The sequence below is a fragment of the Mauremys reevesii genome, linkage group 4, assembly GCF_016161935.1.
Source record: "Mauremys reevesii isolate NIE-2019 linkage group 4, ASM1616193v1, whole genome shotgun sequence".
NCBI lineage: Eukaryota > Metazoa > Chordata > Testudines > Geoemydidae > Mauremys > Mauremys reevesii.
In genome coordinates, this window is record NC_052626.1 from 90,759,357 (window position 1) to 90,779,038 (window position 19,682).

At 40.5% G+C, this 19,682-nt stretch overlaps 1 protein-coding gene across 5 annotated transcripts in view; it reads right to left on the reverse strand.

The window, feature by feature from the left end:
• The window catches only part of DCDC1 (doublecortin domain containing 1), a 452,481-nt gene that overhangs the window by 78,552 nt on the left and 354,247 nt on the right, over positions 1 to 19,682 (reverse strand). For all 5 annotated transcript variants that reach the window (XR_005597781.1, XM_039535836.1, XM_039535835.1 and 2 more), the window contains 2 exons: positions 3,385 to 3,508; positions 12 to 193 (listed from right to left, as the gene is read on the reverse strand). Coding sequence is in view for 4 of the 5 variants with exons in the window: in XM_039535836.1 (XP_039391770.1) it covers positions 12 to 193; positions 3,385 to 3,508 (306 nt within the window). In the remaining variant the exon portion in view is untranslated. The remainder of the gene's footprint in view (positions 1 to 11; positions 194 to 3,384; positions 3,509 to 19,682) is intronic.

Below are 19,682 nucleotides of genomic sequence, written 5' to 3' on the forward strand. Positions count from 1 at the left end.
TATTTCCTTACTGTCTGTTTAGCATATTTGTAACATCAGGTCCAATGATGGTGATAGCCTTGCTTTTGTCCCTGTCTCCATTGTGCAAAGCCCTCAATCTCACAGGTATATAGCAATCTGACTTCTTGCCAGCTGGTTTCTTAAGTGAAGGACTGTTTGGAACCAGCAATCCCTCAATTGGCCAGTCAAAATCCTTTAAATAAAATAGCAAAATATTAATTGAGTTTAATACATGTAATTGAGTTTAATCCAGCAAGAATTTTGTTATTTTGGTTTTTATTTTGTTACACAAACCATTTAAATGTTTTTAAAGTTAACCTTAGTAAAGTTCAGGTACCACAGTGATGGCTGAGGTATAAGAACCTCATAGATGGAAAGACAGACAAAATTAAATATATCCAAAAGCACTTATGCAACTATGGAGTTCTGGCTTCTCAATCTTGGAAGGGAAAAAATGACAAAATCCTCAGAGTTCTCAGTGGAACAAAGAAAGGGAGAAAGAATGCCGGAGTCTGTCAATAGTCTGAATCAGATGCCCTTTATCAGTATATAATAAACCTCAGACATGAATGACCAAAGCTTCTCTGTAGTTTGGGAAGGAGGGATTGGGTTAAAGTAGGAGTTTTTATTATTCTTCCACCGTATAGAACACATCTTAATAACTATGGTCCTGATCTTGTAAACACGTATGAAAGTAACTTTCTTACTGTGAGAAGTCCCATTAGGTTGTAATAGTTAAATTAAGCACACATGAAAGTCTCTTCAGCATCAGGGCCTATACTATCTCATGGAAAATCTTCATGTGATTGCACAGTATCCTTGTAACAACTACAACAATCACTTCAATGAGAAAGTATTATTAGGAAAATGTCTAGGAATAAGTGTTTTTCCCCTTTATTAATCACACTGTCTCCTTTTAATCTTCACTTCCTCTCCCCCCTCCCACATTATTTTGTTCCTACTTTTCCCCTTTGATCTCCTGGATATGCTGCCCAGCTACCTAGTTCCCTCTTCCCCTGGACATTCCTTTCAATTTCCATGATTGACACCTGATTTCTCTCTGATGGGCAGGTCCTGACTGATCGTTGGTGCTCAGGAGTGCCATACTTGAGAGATGCTGCCAAAGGGCAGGTTGCTAAGTTGTCTCTCTTCTTTGTTTCCAGTTACTTCTTGGGGCATCCAGACTTTTTTTCCCCCAATTAAGAGCCTAGACACCTGAGGAAGCAGAGCTGTAAAAAACAAAGAAGAGGAACCAGCACCATGTAACCTGTCTGATGTCTGCAGATCTCCAGTGGCCACAGGCTACAATTTGAGTGCAGCATGCACCTCAAGGTAGGGAGGAAGAGGGAGGCCTTTTCTGGACTGGCAGTATCAGCTGAGTTGGTGGGGTTCAATAAGTCATTGATCCTTGTGCAGCTGAGGTGGGTAGGTTATATAAACCCTGCCCCTCCAACCTGACCTTCCGCTCATGCTTCATTAGCAGTTGCAAAGAGTTGGCAGAGAAGCCTGCCATGGTTACACATGGCCATGGCGCTCCCCTATGCGGGGCTGGGGGTCCCAGGAGATTCAGGGTAACTAGTGGGTTCCATCTGAGATCACCCCAGGATTATAATAGAGGGCAACAGTGGCAGGCAGCAGCAGGACCCAGAGATCATACTGTTGAATTAATTACCAGAGGAAGGAGGAGGTCCAGAAAGTCCCACACTGGTCAAGAGTTGACAAAGAGCCAGTGTTATCTGTATTAATTTGAGATTAGGGCCACCAAATGAGATGATACAATGAGAGAGCAACAAAGAGTCAATCGTTACAGGAACATAAGTACAGTGCATCAAATTAATGTTGCTAGAGCATACTTAGCTGCTGGAATGCCATGTTTTTAGTGCTTGATCTCACAATTTAATGCTGCATTCTCTATTTTTAGGCATTTCATTTCCTACCTAATTTTTCTTTTTTAAGGAAAAGATATATCCCTTCCCAGGCCATAACCTGCTGGGTGTTACTGAACTAGGAATTGGTAATATATATAGTTCACCAGTTCCATTATATATATATAATATATATATATATAGAACTGTTTTAATACAGTAGAAATACTGCCTTTCATTAAGAACAGATGCCTCATCTTTAATTTTTTGATTGGTAAATACTGTGAATATTGTAGATTTAAAAAAAATTAAAAATCTGTTTGAAATCTAATAAAGTTCTGAATAGTTTAGTCTATAAATACCTTCCCCTGTCTTCAAAGTTCCCTTTGCTAGTCTAGGATTTAAATCCTGATTTTCATATATTTATAATAGAGGGGATGGAATCTTCAACTTTTGCTTTGTCAATATTAATACACTTGTACCAAATTCATGAGAGTCACTGGTGGCTAACAGCACTGTGCAGCCTGACAGATAATGTTCATTTAGAAGAACAGACAACTTTCATTTTAATTCCTTATGAAATTTATTTTTCATCAATAAAAAACAATCTGCTATGTCTACATCCAGTATGGCTGAATATTGTTTCATTTAGGGTCCAGTTCTACCACACTAAGTCATTCTAAGTAGTACCTTACTCCATAACTAGACACATTGATTTACGTGTTACGGGTGGCAGAACTGGGCCTTTGTTTGTTTTTCAAAACAATCAAACAAACAAAAAACGCTGCTATCATTTAAAATAACTGAATACCAATAAAAGCAGCTAAATTTAAAAAAAAATTGGAAGTACATACACCTCTACCCCAATATAACGCTGTCCTGAGGAGCCAAAAAATCTTATTGCGTTATAGGTGAAACCGTGTTATATTGAACTTGCTTTGATCCGCCGGAGTACGCAGCCCCACCCTCCCGGAGCGCTGCTTCACCGCGTTATATCCGAATTTGTGTTATATTGGGTCGCGATATATCAGGGTAGAGGTGTACTACAGATCTGAAGTATGACCTAAGCAATAATCTCTAGAAGAAAAATTCAGCCTTGTGCAGACAATGTCCCTTTTACTGCCAGCCAATGTTTGACTCAAAGGTGAGTATTGCTACAATCAACCATGAGAATATAAAAGCCAAAAGAAAAAATAAAGTAAATATTACCTTTTCTATGAAAAGTTAAACATTGAATTGCACATTGCCATGGATACTGTTTTCTATTAAAGTATTGGTGTTTCAGAATTAAAAACTGGTAGAACAAATCTCAAAGTTCCATTCAGTTTGCAATAATTTATTACAACAACAGACATTTTTTGCACTAGCACCAGCATCTATTTTCATTTATTCTTTTCCAAAAGGTGAAATTTGCATGGCATGCTTGGACAGTATATCACATCTGTTCAGCTTCAGTGGATATTTAGCAAACTAAACAAACTACTCCATGTGTTGTAATTTCTTGAATGCATGAAATTACCTCATTAAGTTCTCCATTTGGAAGGACAGGCCACATGTATGTCAGCTTATTCCATAGCGGATTCTCCACTTTGGAATGTTTCCATTGGTCTGGTTTAGTTGTCCCTTCATGCTTTATAGCCCATCTGAAAAAAATGAAGTTGAATCTCTTTTTTTATAATTACACTTCGAAATCTGAATAATTCTTGAGCAGTTAAATTACAACTTTGTCTCCAGAGATGGTGCAGAGCAAAATCCTGGATATGGTTTGTGCATCCAACCTCTTCAGATGGGAGAGCTAACACCTTGGAGCAGAACACTCCTGAACCTGGAGGTTTGAAATCCACCTCTCAATCTGAACTTCCCCAAATCTTGGAATGTTCCGATTTGACCCGTGTCAGAGATAGGTTTTTGAGCTTTGAAACTGGGCCATGATCCTGCAATTGACTGTGTACAGTTGCACTCAGTTGCAGGATCAATGCCTGGAATTCTCATGTGAGTTTTGATCCTTCTCTTTGAATAGTTCCTTGACAATACATAAAGTTGAGAGTGATGGAATGCACACCATGTTAGCCGTTAAAGCAGTTTTCATATTGTGCCTAGTTACATACCACATTGAAGTAAATGGTAAGTAGCTATGAGTTGTAAGGTTAAAACACCATTAACGACTATCTACATGCATCAGAATGTAATGTAATTACGGTGCTCATATAAAAAGAGAAAAAATCAAGGCATAATCCTTTATAAATATACAAATATAGGCCCCAGTATAGAAGGGGCTTAAGCACATGCTTATCGACAAATGTGCTTAAGTCCCATCAATTTGACCTATGCATATACTTAAATTTAAGAATACGCTTCAATAACTCTCTGAATAGAGATGCTCTCCTGAATTTCAATAATATCCAATATATTGTCCAACTATAGATATGGAACATCTTAACATAAAACTTCCTTTGGCTTACTTGCATTCCAGATTCCAGGTTTATTAAAATGATGGAAGATTTTGATTTATAATCTTGATTATTCATTCTGAATAGAATCCTTAGAATAGAAACTAAGTATATATATTTTTTTCTTAGTAATTTGTATTTTGTATGGGGAGGTAGCTGCCAGGGTCAGTAAGAAGTTTCCTTGCTTTCCATGAATTTCTGCAAGTCCTTACAGGTTGTGAATGTAGCCCTGAGGATTAATCTGTTGGTCTGTATAAAATGTTTTTTTGATAAATTTAAGTATGTAAAAGGCTTTATAGAGTTATAGATTTATTTGCAATAGCTGAAATGCAAGATACCTCCAGACACCCAGGTCAGACATCCTGGATGACGCTGAAGGCAACCTTTGAGGACCCTTACTCAGAAAGGTAATAATAGACAAATTACCTACGCAAAAGTCTGGAGACCTTTACCTAAGCCAATAGCAGTAAAGGGTGGAAAATGGGGATTTTTGCCCACAAATCTAACAAGTACACCACAAATGCGTACATATCTGTCACTCATACGCACACATATGTTAGCCTATGAGGCATGTGTACCCTAACATTTCCGTGGGGGAAAGACGAAATTTGGGCATAGGAGGGAGGATTTCCGAATAAATGCTCTATAAAAAGGTGTGACAGTTCACCATTAGGCAGGCGATACACCCTTCTTTCAGTTCCTGTCTCTCCATCGCCTCAACTACGCATTGATCCCCCCACTCCTACGAAGGCTGTTAACTATTGACAGGTTGTAGTATTATTTCTTTTCAAAGCTGTAAGTATAAAGGAATCTAATTTGTGCTTTATCTTTTAAAAGCATCTAGTTTATAGAGGGTTAAACTCATAGCCAACTTCCTTTATTATAAGTGTTAACAACACCCAAAAGTGCTACTGCACAGAGTGAATTTAAAACTGTGTATTATCATAAATATATCTCTTAAAGAACTGTGATATTTTGTAACTTTGTAATCTCAAACTGTTTTTAACATTTTTACATTTACTTATTGTTTCATTGATTTTAATAAAAGGTCTTGATGACTATTTCTGTCTCAGTGTAAGTTCCTGTCATATACCCCGAAGCTCCTTGTATAAACTCTGTGAAGCCTGATTCAAGACGAACTTTATCTTCTGATCACACATATTGGCGAGCCATACCCACATTATTAATATCTATTAATTATTATTAATATTACTAATTAATTAGAAAATTAATTATCAAATACAATTAAATTACGTGGATAAATTCCACCGACCCTACTAACCCACCCCAAATCAGGCTACATGAATCCTCATTGTCTTCCTCTTCTTCTTTGTAACATAATGCGGATTTCCTAAAATCCCCTCTTGTATATTTCTGAATATCACAACATCTTCCAAAAAGAATATCGTTTATCTATGGTTTCCAGCACACAGACTCTACATTTCAAAAGGAGCCGTTAGAAAGAATTAGTGGAATGAACAGAATGGGAATCAGGCCCTCCTGTGGGTTTAACTGGGACTGCTGGTTAAAACCGAGGCCACTGAGATTAAAACGTACCCATGGATTACTAGCAAATGAAATGACAGAAAAATAATAAAAGCAATTTCAGCTAGTAAATTTCAAAGAACAACATAAGAGGATCATGCATACTTGTTACACAAGCTTACATAACCATCATATTTGATATTTTCTCAAAGCTCCATGACAAAGATTGAAATGTGGCAATGCAGAGCAAATGTTCTATGGCGGGGTAGACAACCTATGGCACGTATGCCGAAGGCAGCACACGAGCTGATTTTCAGTAGCACTCACGCTGCCCAGGTCCTGGCCACTGCTCTGGGGGGCTCTGCATTTTAATTTAATTTTAAATGAAGCTTCTTAAACATTTTGAAACCTTATTTACTTTACATACAACAATAGTTTAGTTATATATTATAAACTTATAGAAAGAGACCTTTTAAAAAGGTTAAAATGTATTACTGGCACACGAAACCATAAATTAGAGTGAATAAATGAAGACTCGGCACACCACTTCTGAAAGATTGCCGACCCCTGTTCTATGGCTACAGAAGAGCTGGAAGACACCAGACCCTGCATAGAAGCAGCTGAAGCCCTTGTACAGTTTCACTCCAAAAAATACTAAATATTTGCAGACATGCTCTGTTTATTCCCATTTTGGTTTTCCAAAACTGAGAAATCTCGTAATTCCTGAATGCAGTTTTTTTTCATATTTGGCTATCACTTGTAAGTCAGAGCAACTGGAAATAACAGAAAATGCACTCAGGAAATGGGTTTGGTTTTGGTTTTGTAAGAACCAACCAAGAATAGAGAGAACTTGTTCCATTATGTTTGCAAACCACTGTAGGAGAAGTGGATGCTGCAAAAATGTGTAGGGTCTCAGTTAATCTGATAAGAACAGATACAACTTTTAGATAATGTTTTCACCTCATAGCTCAGAGAGCCGCAAAAGCTGAACCTTTAAGAACTTACTTGTCTATTTCTAAGAAAAATTAAGAATGAGTAGAGAAGTGATCTTAGTTCAGTACCATACATACTCTCTGGAATCGATTCTCTACTCAAGGTATATACGTCACTGCCATGGAGAAGGGTTTATATTGTGCATACAGTATATATAGCATATGAAAAAATTCAGTTGGTATAATATGTACAGGGTCAGATCGCCATTGCCTTGCACCTTTTATAGTCATTAGCATCAGTGTCAAGTGGCTGTAAAATGTCACCAACTCATAATAGTGGAGTTTCATACCCACTTTGCACTGATGTTAATGACTACAGAAGGTGCAGGGCAACCGAGAAGCAGGCCCACCAAATTTTAGCATACAGCATATGTATTTAAGCTTGTATTGTGCATATATAGAGACTTTGGATAGAAAATGTACACAATTTACTAAATATACTGTAGATGTTAGTGTGATGGATGTGGAGCTGCTTTGTGAATACTGTATTTTAACCTGGTTACTAGGATGTCTACTGTATTAAGATATTGGTTTAGGAGAGAGATAAGGTGGATGAGGGAATATCTTTTATTGGACCACCTAGTGAAAGAGACAAGCTTTTGACTACATAGAGTTCTTCAGGTCTAGGAAAGAAAACCAGTGTGCCACATTGGGAAAAGATTGTTAAGCATAAGATGTACCACCTTGTAATGGACCATTCAAAAACAAGTGGCCCATTAACACCTCTGTAGTCACAGAACAAAGGAGGGTTAGTGGGTTAGATTGTTGTAAAGAGACATAAAACCAGTACCTCTATTGAGTCCATGATCTTCAGTGTCTAGCAAAGTTATGAATTTAAGTCCCTAAGCTCATCTTTGTGAAAGGTTCCTTTGAGGATGAAGACTGAGAGGTCAATATGGAGTGATCATTTTGTAAAAAGTGTTTGCTCACAGGTGGCATGGTGTTTTTGTCTTTTATCATTTTTATGTGTGAGCATAGTGATTGTCTATGTGAGCATAGTAATTTTATGCTGTAACGAGGTGCTGTGGTCCCTCGCCGCCCCAGAGAGGGATGAGCCCAGCTAAACCCCTCTACATATCCACATAATTGTTGTTGGGGTATTTAGTGCATTAGATGAGGTACACCACATGTTGTGATAGGCATGTGAAAGAGCCCTGGATCTTAAAAGATGTGTTGTGGGGCTTATTGATCGCTGTAGCAGAGGAGATATCTCTGCAGGTTGTGCATCTGTTGTTCTGGCACAATCTAGTGCCACATTGAGCTGGTGTGTGGGGAGCTTGCTTCTGACTCAGGAAGGTTGGGAGGCTGTTTGAAAGCCAAAAGAGGGGGTTTGGGAAAGATTTTTTTCAGGATTTGGTCCCCATCAAATATGGGTTGTAACTGTTTGATGATATCCTGTACAGATTTCAATGTAGGGTGGTAGGTCACAACTAGGGTGGTACGGTCAGTGGGTTTTTTTTTTCTGTACTGCAGCAGGTTCTCTTGGGGTATTTGGGTGGCCCATTCCATGATGTGATCTACTTCTCTGGTGGAGTGTCCTAGTTTGGTGAAGGAGGTTTTAAGTGTGTTAAAGTATGTATTTTGGACTTTCCACATTTTGTGGTATCTGAGTGCCTGTCTGTAGACAACAGATTTCTTGGTGTGTGGGGTGGTTACTGGATCTGTGAAGGTAAGTGTGGTGATATGCGGAGTTCTTGCATATAGTTGTCTGCTCCATAGTTGAAGCTGATCATGGTGTCAAGGAAGTTGATGCTAATGTGGGAGCATTCTACAGAGAGTTTGATAGATGGGTAGTGGTTGCTGAAGTTGTGGCAGAAATCTATGAGGGAGTTTAGTTCATTTGTCCAGAGAATGAAAATATCATTGATATATGTCAGCTATATCATTGGTTTTATGGTGCATTTTTCCAGAAATCCTTCCTAGAATTTAATAGCAGTTTGTAAAGAAAATTTTACAGGAACAAGAAGGGGAAAGAGGTGCAGCTAGTCCTGTAATTGTGTCAGTTAGGCAGTACACTAAGGCATGTGTGTTATAGTGATAACCCTTTTTAAGTAGTATATATGTTTGGTATTATGATATATAATAAACCAGTGGTTCCCAAAGTGGGGTCCCCAGACTCTTGGGGGTGTGGTTTATGCAGGTATCTGTCCCTTGAGCCAAGGCCAGATTGTGCCCAGGGTTCCGGCACTTTTGCCAGATGGAGGATGCCATTTGTTCTCAACACAGTCCTCGACACAGAGGACTCCACACAGAGTTACCTCACACGCACCATGTGTGAGAAGTCATGCTGGCAGGGGCATTCCTATGCTCGGAGGGTGGGGACGGGCTGTTCTGATAGTATCAGAAATGACAGGGGTCCGGGACACTTAGTAAGATGCCAAAGGGATTCCTGGGGAAAAAAGCTTGAGAACCACTGTAATAAAACATTAAAAATTGTATTCTAAAAATGCTCAAAGTATGCCTTTTAAAAATCCGGACATTTATAACATACATTTTTCTTCTTATCTTGGCCCATTGAACCTATCTCTTATAACACACAGAGTACAGGGCCAGATTCTGCTACACTTGTTTATGCTAAATAGTCCCTCGTTCTGCAAGCTGTCCCACTTAAATTGATGGGGATATTTTTGGGGTAAGGTAGTACTCAGTGTAAGTAAGGCTGGCAGAATCTGGCCCAGAATTATGTTACTTCTGGGGGAATTCTGCGCCAAAAAAATAAAAATTCTGCACACAGTATTTTAAAATTCTGAATAATTCTGTAAATTTTATATGTCAGTAAATAAATGTGGCGCCAGTATGGCAGTGGGGAGTACAGGCCACTGGCTGCATTGAAGTGGGAGGTCACCCTGAAGCCTCCACCTCTCCCAGTACAGGGACTCAGCAGTGAGGCTGCACCTGACCCTGACACAGTATAAGGGCTGCACCTTCACCAAAAACACCCCAGAGCCCTGCCCCTCTGCACAAGTTGCCCCAGGTGTGGTGGGCAGGCTCAGCCCAGCAGGATGGAGGGGCTTAGTGTGGGGGGATCGAGGAGTGGGGGAAGAGGTTTCCGTGTGGGGCAATCTGGGTATGGGCAGGTCAGTAGGAGAGCTGGATGCATAGGGGCTCATTGGGGGGTTCTGGGTGCAGGGGAAATGGGACTCTGCAGGGGATCCAGGTGAAGGTGGTTGGGACTTAGCCACGGGGCTCTGGGGGTGGGGAGATGGGGCTCGGTGGGGGGGGGGGTCTGGGTGTGGGGACTTGATGGAGTGAGGGTCCAGGTACAGCTGGTTGGGCATCAGTGGGGTGGAGGTCTGGGGGGCTCATTAGAGGGATCCAGGTGTAGGAGGGGGTAGGGCTTCTCAGCATGAGGGTTTGTTGGGCCGGCTTAACAGGGGACCCCCAGCTGCTGCTGAGGGGATGCTACATGCCGGGCTACCACTTCCCCCTGAGATTCCCCTACCCCCTTTTCTTCTCCCTCCCCAACCCTCCCCTGCCCTATTCCATCCCCTTTCTTTCTCACTTCCTCTTCCCCCTCACCTTCCTTCCCTCATTCTCCCCTCTTATCCAGCCCCACCACGGGAACTCACTGTTGCACAAAAAACAGGAAGGCTCCCAGCATACAGAAGGGAAACACAACTGGCACTAGGACTCAGGAGGTGGCATTCAGCTGCAGAGTCAGGGGAGCCCAGACGCAGCCTCCTTCAGCTGGGCAGCTCTACACTTGCAGAAATGGGGTGGGGGAGGCAGTGGCACGTAACTGCATGTGCACCCCCCATGCCTCACCACTATTTTGAGGGGGAAATCCCCCCCCAAAATGTGCCTGTGTTCGTCCCCCTGACCTCTCCCCCCGCGCAGCTTCCCTTTGCTTCCCTGCCATTTTCTATAGGGAAGCACAGGAATTCTGCAGGGGGGGGGTGTCCTGCGGGTGCGCAGTCTCGCAGAATCCCCTCAGGAGTAATATTATGTGAAAAGATCTGTGAGTAAACTTACCAACACAGATAAAAGTGGATTTGTGGAAAATGAAAGATTTGATGGTTTTTCCTCATTAATTATTATTATTATTATTATCATCATCTTTTCTACCAGGAAGGAAGATGGTTTTACACTTAAAACTACTATTGTGCCCACCAAAAAACAACACAATGTTTAGGCTTTCTAAGCCCTTCAGTACTTTAGTTTGACAAAACAATGGAGGCTGCTGGGAGATATACCTCAATGCATTACAAATCCTTTCAAGGGTGTCCAGCAGTCAATAAGACTCCACAGGATGCCTACTAATCCTCAAAGGGGGACAAGGTAAAAACTGAGGATGATTGTCAGTGTGGTGCATAAGGGCAGCAGTTTGCCTTCATGCTACTACACATAGGATTAGGGCCAAACTAATGCCAATTAAGCTTTGAGCACAGGACTAAAGTGGGACAAATAATGCATAGGACCTTGTGCATGCTTTCTGCACCGGGGTAAATTTCATCTTGAGAGAATTTTCTTCTAGACGGGCCTGCCAGGATTGTCTCAAATAGTTTTTCAGCTAGGTGGGGGAGTTACAGAGGGCAAGACTGAATTTTCACATTTTTTTAAAAACCTGAATTCAAGTGCAAAGAATTTGCTAAATGAAAGAGAATTTGGTAGAATCCTGCATGTCAAGTATTTTCTGGTTTGGAAACCTTTGCAGTAGAAACTCCACAGGATGGAATTTCAGACTAATTTCTTAGGACTAGCCTGTGCACTGCCACTGGGGCTTCCCCTGGCACACAGCAGTGCCTATAAGGTACTACAAAGCCATTAATATTTTTATTTTGTGGGTTTAAGAATTATCCTTATTTTTTAAAAAATGTACGGCTTTATTTTCTCTCTATTCCTAATAGTGCTGGAAATAGAGAAGAAAGAAAACATGCCACTGACATACTCTTGAGGCCGAGGCTCTTTTGGATTCAATAGCATATCCATGGATCTATGATGATTCTGCCAGGTTTTGTATATTATTGTTAATGAACATTCACAGCATTCACCAAAAGGTCTTTGCAGAAAGTGCTATTAGGCTGCCAAATTTCAGCACAGTGTGAATTTTTATAGCCAAGTTATAAACCCCTGAAAATTGTGTTTTTATAAATGAAAAGCTGACAGATCTTCAACTGCAATGGCATTAATGGATGCAACTGTAATGACTGTATATGTGCATAAAATAAATTATATCCTTACAGCCTTTCATATGTTTGTAGTATCACTTATCACTGAGGGATTTGAAAGTCATATAATTCCCCGAAAACACCACTAGGTGGAGGCAGTGATTCACAAAATGCCTCCTGACAGACAATTTTCTAGATGCTGCACTGCAGTTACTTCCAGTTAACATAATTTAATATCCCTGGTTCAGTGTATTACTGATGCAATTGTGTGGGTTATTTTTTCAGTAGATGCCTCACAGAAAGTAAAATAAAACTATTCATGCGCTCAATAACTAGCAAATCTCTCGCTCGCTCTCTCCCTCCAGCACAGACACAGAGCTCAAAGCAAGTTTAAAGACAAAGTATCAGAAGTTTAACCCCAGACTTGATATATGTGTTAAGAATATTAATTACGAAAAAAAAAGAGAAGACAAGGCACACCACTTACACTTTCATTTGAAGCTACGAGACAGCCTGATCTATGTTTTTAAATCTACAGTTGCTGACATTTTACTACTTTGCTAGCAAAATTATACCCAATCTTTTTTCCAAACCAGATTTGCCTTATCTGTTCATTTATTTTCTCCTGGTGAAGTCAATAAGAGCTAACATGTGCAGGACTGGGCCTGTAGGTGGCATGTCTGGCTGTCCTTACTACAGAGCCATGTCCATTAAGTGGCAACAGATCCAGTCTTCTATGCTGTCAGTCATGAGTAATGACTGATATCATAGGTCCTGTCCCTCTGCTCCCTCCTCAAAACAAATTCTTTTGGACTCTTTAAATGACGATGTAGCAATATAATATTTAAGGTGGAAAATCACTAAAAAGGTGTAAAGAAAAGGTCACACGAACAGGGAGAGCCAAGTTGTCAGATATTTTGGCCTAAACTTTCAAAGTGACTAGTGATTTAGGATGCCACAGTTTTTGAGTGCTCTGTCTGAGATACCATATGTGAGCCTAGTTAGCAGAGACTAGTTGTACAGCACAATCTGAAAACCTGATCTCTTTTCTGAGTGTCCACATTACAATACCTTAAAACTCAAGCACCTCATAATGAGTCACTTCTGATAATTTAGGCCTTTGTCTAAGAGAAAAGAAATGAACAAATAAGCAGACCTGTAATTCTTCTTCACTGAAGGTCACAGTCTGACAACATTCTCACTCCAGGGATTCAACTCTCTACTTCACGTTATATGGCACGTTATATCCCACTACCTGGGATTGCACATCACACTCTGGATTGGCTGTTATCCTTGAAACTTTGCAGTGAGTTCATGGTTTAACAAGATGAAACAGCTCTCCAAAGAAATAAATAAAATGCATCAATAAAAATGACTGAAATATAAGAACTGTCTCAAAAAGTTAATAGCAAAACAAAGGGGTAAAAATGATCACCCCTTCAACATTGACACCACCCAAACTCTCCATGTTGGGGGGTGGATGAATGAAGAATTATAGGAGCACTCCTAAACGATGGTCTGAAATGGACTGATTGTGGGTGTGAACCTGCCACCAAAAGACAGCACAATACTGTAAACTATTCAAAATGCTTTCCTCTGCCTCCAAGCATAATTTATGTCTTGCTTGAGTTCAGCTTCAATAAACTGTTCTTCATCTATGAGCTGATCTCCTCCAAGCAATGGGCTACCTTGGTGGTAGATATGTGGTGAAGGATAAATAGAGCATGTTGTGTGTCATCTTCAGATTGCTGGCACTTGAGTCCATGTCATCTTAGCAGTTCACCTAGTGGCTGCATGCAGATGTTGAATAGAACCAGAGAGAGAATTAATCCTGGTGGAACTCCACAAATAAGAGTCTAATGTTGGATGTGCAGTTTCTTATCACTATTCTTTGGGTATGTTCCTCCAGGAAAGACTTTAACCATTTTACTACATTCCCCTGCCACCTCTCTCAGGAGAACATTATCTCATGGTCAATAGTATCAAATGTTCCAGAGAGGTCCAGGAAGATAAGAATGGATGTTTGCCCTCCATCCATTGACAGTAGGAGATGATCCATCACTGCCTGTGACAGAGTGCTGAGAACTCTGGTCACTGTTAGTGCAATTAGTCTCCCCAAAGAAGGGACTGACTGAGGGAAGCTGGGGCTAATTATTAGATCTGAGCTGGATGACCTAAGAAGCTAGTTAATCCATTAACTGGAAGAATAGAAAGGTACATGGGAAGGAAGTGCAAAGGGGTAATGTGAGAGAGAAAGAGAGAGCAAGTCAGAGAGGTTAGCAGGCCAGGGTAAAGAGATTTCTGTGTAGAGAGATCTCTTCTCTCTGGCAAAAGGGGATGATGTTTGTGAACAGAGTTACTGAGGGAGACTGTAAAGAAGTGGTGGCTGAGATAGCATAAATAAACTACACATCAGGGTTTACATACTGAAGGCGTTAGAGCTATTTGTCTGAGAAGACAGGAGCAGAGAGCTGTTCCCTGTCACAATGCCATTGTAGAGGTTTCAGTTCCATGTCTTGCTTGAATCCAGTTTAGGATGGGTCTAGGATATTTGCTTCAGTTAGATAAGCCTGTAGGTGGTCTCTGACTAGTTTCTCTATAAGCTTTCTCAGGAGCAGAAAGTTTGAGAGGCAGTTGTCTAGTATCGATGTATCCAGTGTGGGTTTCTTTAGTGACAGTTTCACTATTGCTTGTATGAAAGAGGAAGGCAAGATTTCTTCCCTGAATGAAGCATTAGCTGTTTCAGTGATGAGTGGCATCAGTTGCTCATGACTCTCTTTCATCAGCCAGGAAAGGCGTGGGTTAGATTCACGGGTCTTGGGTCAGGACTTCATGAAGCTGTCTAGTACTTTCTGAGGAGTGTATGTACTGAACTACAGGAATGCAGTGGGGCTGTTTGTTGGCTGTTTTAGATGGAGTGGATCCGTCTAGAGAATGTGCATGATCTTTTCAGTGAAGTAGAATGATAGCTCTTCACAGCACTTGGGCAGGGTTCTGTAGTAGGCTGTAGGCCAGGGGTCAGCAACCTTTCAGAAGTGCTGTGCCGAGTCTTCATTTATTCACTCTGATTTAAGGTTTCACGTGCCAGTAATACAGTTTAATGTTTTTAGAAGGTCTCTTTCTATAAGTCTATAATATAACTAAACTATTGTTGTATGTAAAGTAAATACGGTTTTTAAAATGTTTAAGAAGCTTCATTTAAAATTAAATTAAAATGCAGAGCCCCCCAGACTGATGGCCAGGACCCGTGCAGTGTGAGTGCCACTGAAAATCAGCTTGCGTGCCCCCTTCGGCACGCATGCCATAGGTTGCCTATCCCTGCTGTAGGCACTCTGAACCAATTAAGTGGTTTACCACCCTGAGTAGCTCCATAGAGCAGTATCTGGCAGCTTCAATAGAGGCTGATGGGAAGGTTCTTTTGTCCTATAATACAGCCTCACTTTAGGCTTGGAGAAATTTTTTATGTTTCAAACTGTTCCAGCCTTTGTTTTCTGCCTTCGGTGTTTGAGTTTCTGAACCTCTCTCTTCATCGGGGTAAGGCGTCAGAAAACCCAGGCAACCTTTATGGGCAATGGGGAGGAAGGGGCTGTATGGGAGCCAGTGAGTTGAAGACTGAGACTAGGGTAAAATGATAATGATTCACCAGAATTATTCCATCCTGTGGGAGGAGTGCTGCAGTCTTTTAGCATACTTTCAAATTTGAGTCTGAGTGTCTTCATGATCAAATCAGGGTCATGAGTTTTTTCTTGTTGCATGGGAAGTGGGAGTGCTGGCCACTGCTTTAGTGAGATAATGGTCTGTCCAAGTCAGTAGCTGGATTGTGATGTCCTAGATATTGACATCTAATCCAAAAACCAGTCCAAGGTGAGACCAGCTGTGTGGGTTATGCCAGGGATGATCTGTGAAAGTCCTAGGGAGGAAAGTGATGAGATGAGTTTGGTAGTTTGTTTGTTTGTTTTTGCATATATGGTCTTGTCAACATGAATGCTGAAGTCTTCGAGGATGATAAATCTGTGATATTTCACCACCATCCATGACAAAGTATCAGTAAGATCCTTTGAGTCCTTTAGTCTGCGGTGGTCAGTAAATGAGCACAAGTCCTATGGTTAACTTTGCCTCTGGTTTCTGTTGTTACATGAATGAATTCAAATGCCTTATTTGAGGCACCTCTTTTGGATTTGATGTTTGCAGAGAAGATAATTGCAGTGCCACCTACCATCTTGTTTTATATGGGTCTATGGTGGACTATGTAATCTGGGGGATGAGATAAGATAGTAGAAGGTTCATGGAATCATTCAGCCCAGTCTCTTTGATGCAAACTGTATTAGCTGTTTCATTGCTGATGAGGTTGTATATTGTTTGCTGGTAGCTGATCTTGCATTGCTCAGCATTAATTTTGGATTAGTTTTAGTGCCTGTGCCTTGATGATAGTATAATGAAAAGATCCACTGACACCTAATGGTCCTTTCAAGCAGGAGCATCTCTTTCTGCTAAGAGGAAGCCCCATTGAACAATGCATGGGCCATGTGAATTCAAGAAGATCAGGGGGAAATGAGGATAAAAGGTTCTTAGGGAGATCATGGCAGGATGTAGACAGTGTCCGGCTAGCTATGTGCTCCAGACTCCTTAATAAACCCTTCAATTTTTGGTGCTTGTGAAAAGGAGGCTTAGGGCCTTTGTTTTGTGCTGGTGATTTGAGCTCCAGCACCATGAATGGTGTATGTGAGGGTGGGGTGAGCTCTCCTGAAGCCAGCTGTCAAAGAAAATAACTGCTTTATATGAAGCATTTCCTTTCCCTCCCTCTGGGAGAGGCCTGAGGAATGAGACACAGGCCTGAGAGAATGCACGGTGGCCTTTGTCTGCAGCCAGACCTCCACCTGTTCCCCAAAATGATTCTCTCTGCCATTGAATATGTTCTTGAGTCTTTCTTTGGGCATCTTTGTGGAACCTGAAAATCTTTTTGAGCTCCCGGTGCTTGTCCTGGCAAAGGCTCAACCTGGGAAAAGGCCTTCTTTCCTTCTAGAGCTCAGCTTGGCTTTAATTATGATATGATAGTCCATGACTCAGAGGGTTGCAGCAGTGGATTGGTTAACTCCACATCTGAATGGAATCCTGAGTTGAAGCACAGGAGTGTGGTATGCAGTAACATAAAAATGGCTCGTCTTCCCTCTATCCCCTGCTTCTTGCGTGAGAGCAGGAGATATAGCTGCCAGTATCCTCAGGGGATATATTTTTTTCTTCATTGCCTTCACGTAAAAGGCAGTTCCATGAGGAGCGTGCTGCAGTTTTTTCACTAGTTGATCCCCCCAAAAAGGTGTAAGAACACAGCAACACAAGAGGACAGGGGGTCCTGGATCACATATCTCTCAATGGCAGCCTGTGTAGATTTGTGACCTGGTACCAAATCAAAACCAGTTGTTCTAGACAGCTTCTGAAAAAACTGGGAGAGATGTCAGATTCTCCCTTGAACAGCTGCTGTCTAGTGCTCTACCAAAGTGGAAATATAGTTGGCATCAGAGGATCCTAGAGGACATTGTTTGACTCGTATCTCTTTGGCCGCCTTTGTTGCTCCTTCTCCATGGTCTTTCATGGTTGTGGATGAACTCTTCCTGCATGTCCTTTAGTTAAAGTATTGAAAGGAAGGTCTGTTTTCTGAGAGAGAATGTTTTTGTTGCAGGGAACTGGCAGCATAGGCCTTTTCTCCTTTTGCCTGTCTAGAGTGAACTGTGTGAACTGAGTTGAATACCACACAGGAAACAAAGAGTTAAGAAAATAAAGGCTTTTGAAGTTAAAATCAAGACTTTTCCATCTTCTATCAAGAAACAATTACATTGACTCCAACAATATAATGAAGTAAAACGCAGTACAGTATATAATTTGAGCATGATACTTTATGTAATAATTACTTTGGAGAACACCAGCCCAAATCAGCATGCCTCTAATAAACAGGTATGAAAAAATTAACAGATTAGCATTCTATTACTGCCAAGGACAAATCATTTTTCTTCAGATGCTGTCTTTGCATATCATGGCCCATTTTTTGTATTTACTTTTGTTAGATATAAGCCAACATTTTCAAACCTTGGTGCCTAAACTTAGGCTCTGAAATCCATATTTATGGACCTAAATAAAAGTGACCTGATTTTCTAAAATGCTGAAGTGAGCACCTTTGAAATCAATAGGAGCTGTAGATACTAAGGGCTTTTGAAAATCAGGTTACTTTTACTCTGATCCCTAAATAAAAATAGAGGAACCTAAATTAGATTTGGAAAATTTGGGCTGTGTTTTTTACATGTCTAAGTTATAACCAGCCTATTCATATCTACGTATTATGTGTAATATAACTAAAATATAGCCATTTCGTGAAAATAGATGAAAACGCTGAAATACTTTCCATCATAAGTCACATTTTGATTTAATCTTTGCTTATAATTTGCAGAGTAAATCCCAATACACTATATTCAAAAGATTTGAAAGTAACACCAGTAGCCCAAAACTCAAAATTTCTGGATACATAGAAGTTAAAGGAACTGAAAACTATTCTATCAAATCTATTTTTTAAGGCTAAGCATTCCTTGTTCATAAATATCTCTCCAGATATTTTACTAAAACATGCCAATTCCTGTTTGAGAAAAGGGGAGAGACACACACAGAGCATGTGCGGTTCTATTTTCTTATATAAATAAATGTGTCTACTTCATATTTATTTAAAATATAAGTTTTAGGTAGTGGGTATACCACATAGATTTCCCATTTTCTTTCTCTTTTGTTCTCCTTTGTTGTATTTTATTAGATGTAGATAATATATTGGTTTGAGAAACTAGATATTTATGTGCTTTTGGCTTTGAGATACTGTTGTGCTGATCAATGTGATTTAGTCATGCAGAATTTTCATGGAACTTTTTCTTCACCTCCATACCACAAGGTTTTTTCCAGAAAATTAACATGAAGAATCTCCGTATGCAAGTGAAATAATTCTGCTTTTCTCATTTTGTTTGGTAAATGATGTCAGAATTTGTTTTCCCTACTGCATAGATTTTCACACCCACTATATGCTCAACTGCATTTCCATAAAAATCATTGAATAAAGAGTTGTAGTAGCTGTGTCAGTCTCAGGATATTAGAGATACTAGGTGCGTGAAGTAATATCTTTTATTGGATCGACTTCTGTTGGTGAGAAAGACAAGCCTTCGAGCTACTTAGATGTCTCTGTCATCAACAGAAGTTGGTCCAATAAAAGAAATTACCTCACCCACCTTTTCTATCTATTAAACAAAAATGTTTTATAATGTCACTGCTCTTGTTGTTCCCACCTACAACAAAGAAGGAGCCATACAAGGGAGACATCACCACATGTCCCATAAAGCAATGAATAGTGTGGCCCCATAGAGATACAGGAGCTGTTCAAGAGAAAGACTTTCCAAAAGTGCACTTCTTAAAATCTCAACAGTGGGAATCCTTTCCAATCCCTATCCAGCTCTCCCCTCAGATTTATTAAACTAATCCATTTATTTCAGTCAGGGTAATTGTGTTCCCCTGACTCCCCCTCAATCCATGACCCACGTAAGTAGCAACTGCACCAGTCCCCACACAAGCCACCCTTAAATCCAGAAGGTCTGACACAGGGCGGCCATAGCAACTTCTTCACCCTTTACTTTACATCCCTAGTTTAGGGGGCATGGGCCAGGTTGCCTCCATGTCCTGACAATCTCTGACTGCAAAAATGCCCTCTTTGGGCCCTGGGCAGCCGAGTAAATAGTAGTTCATGACAGGGATTGTAAA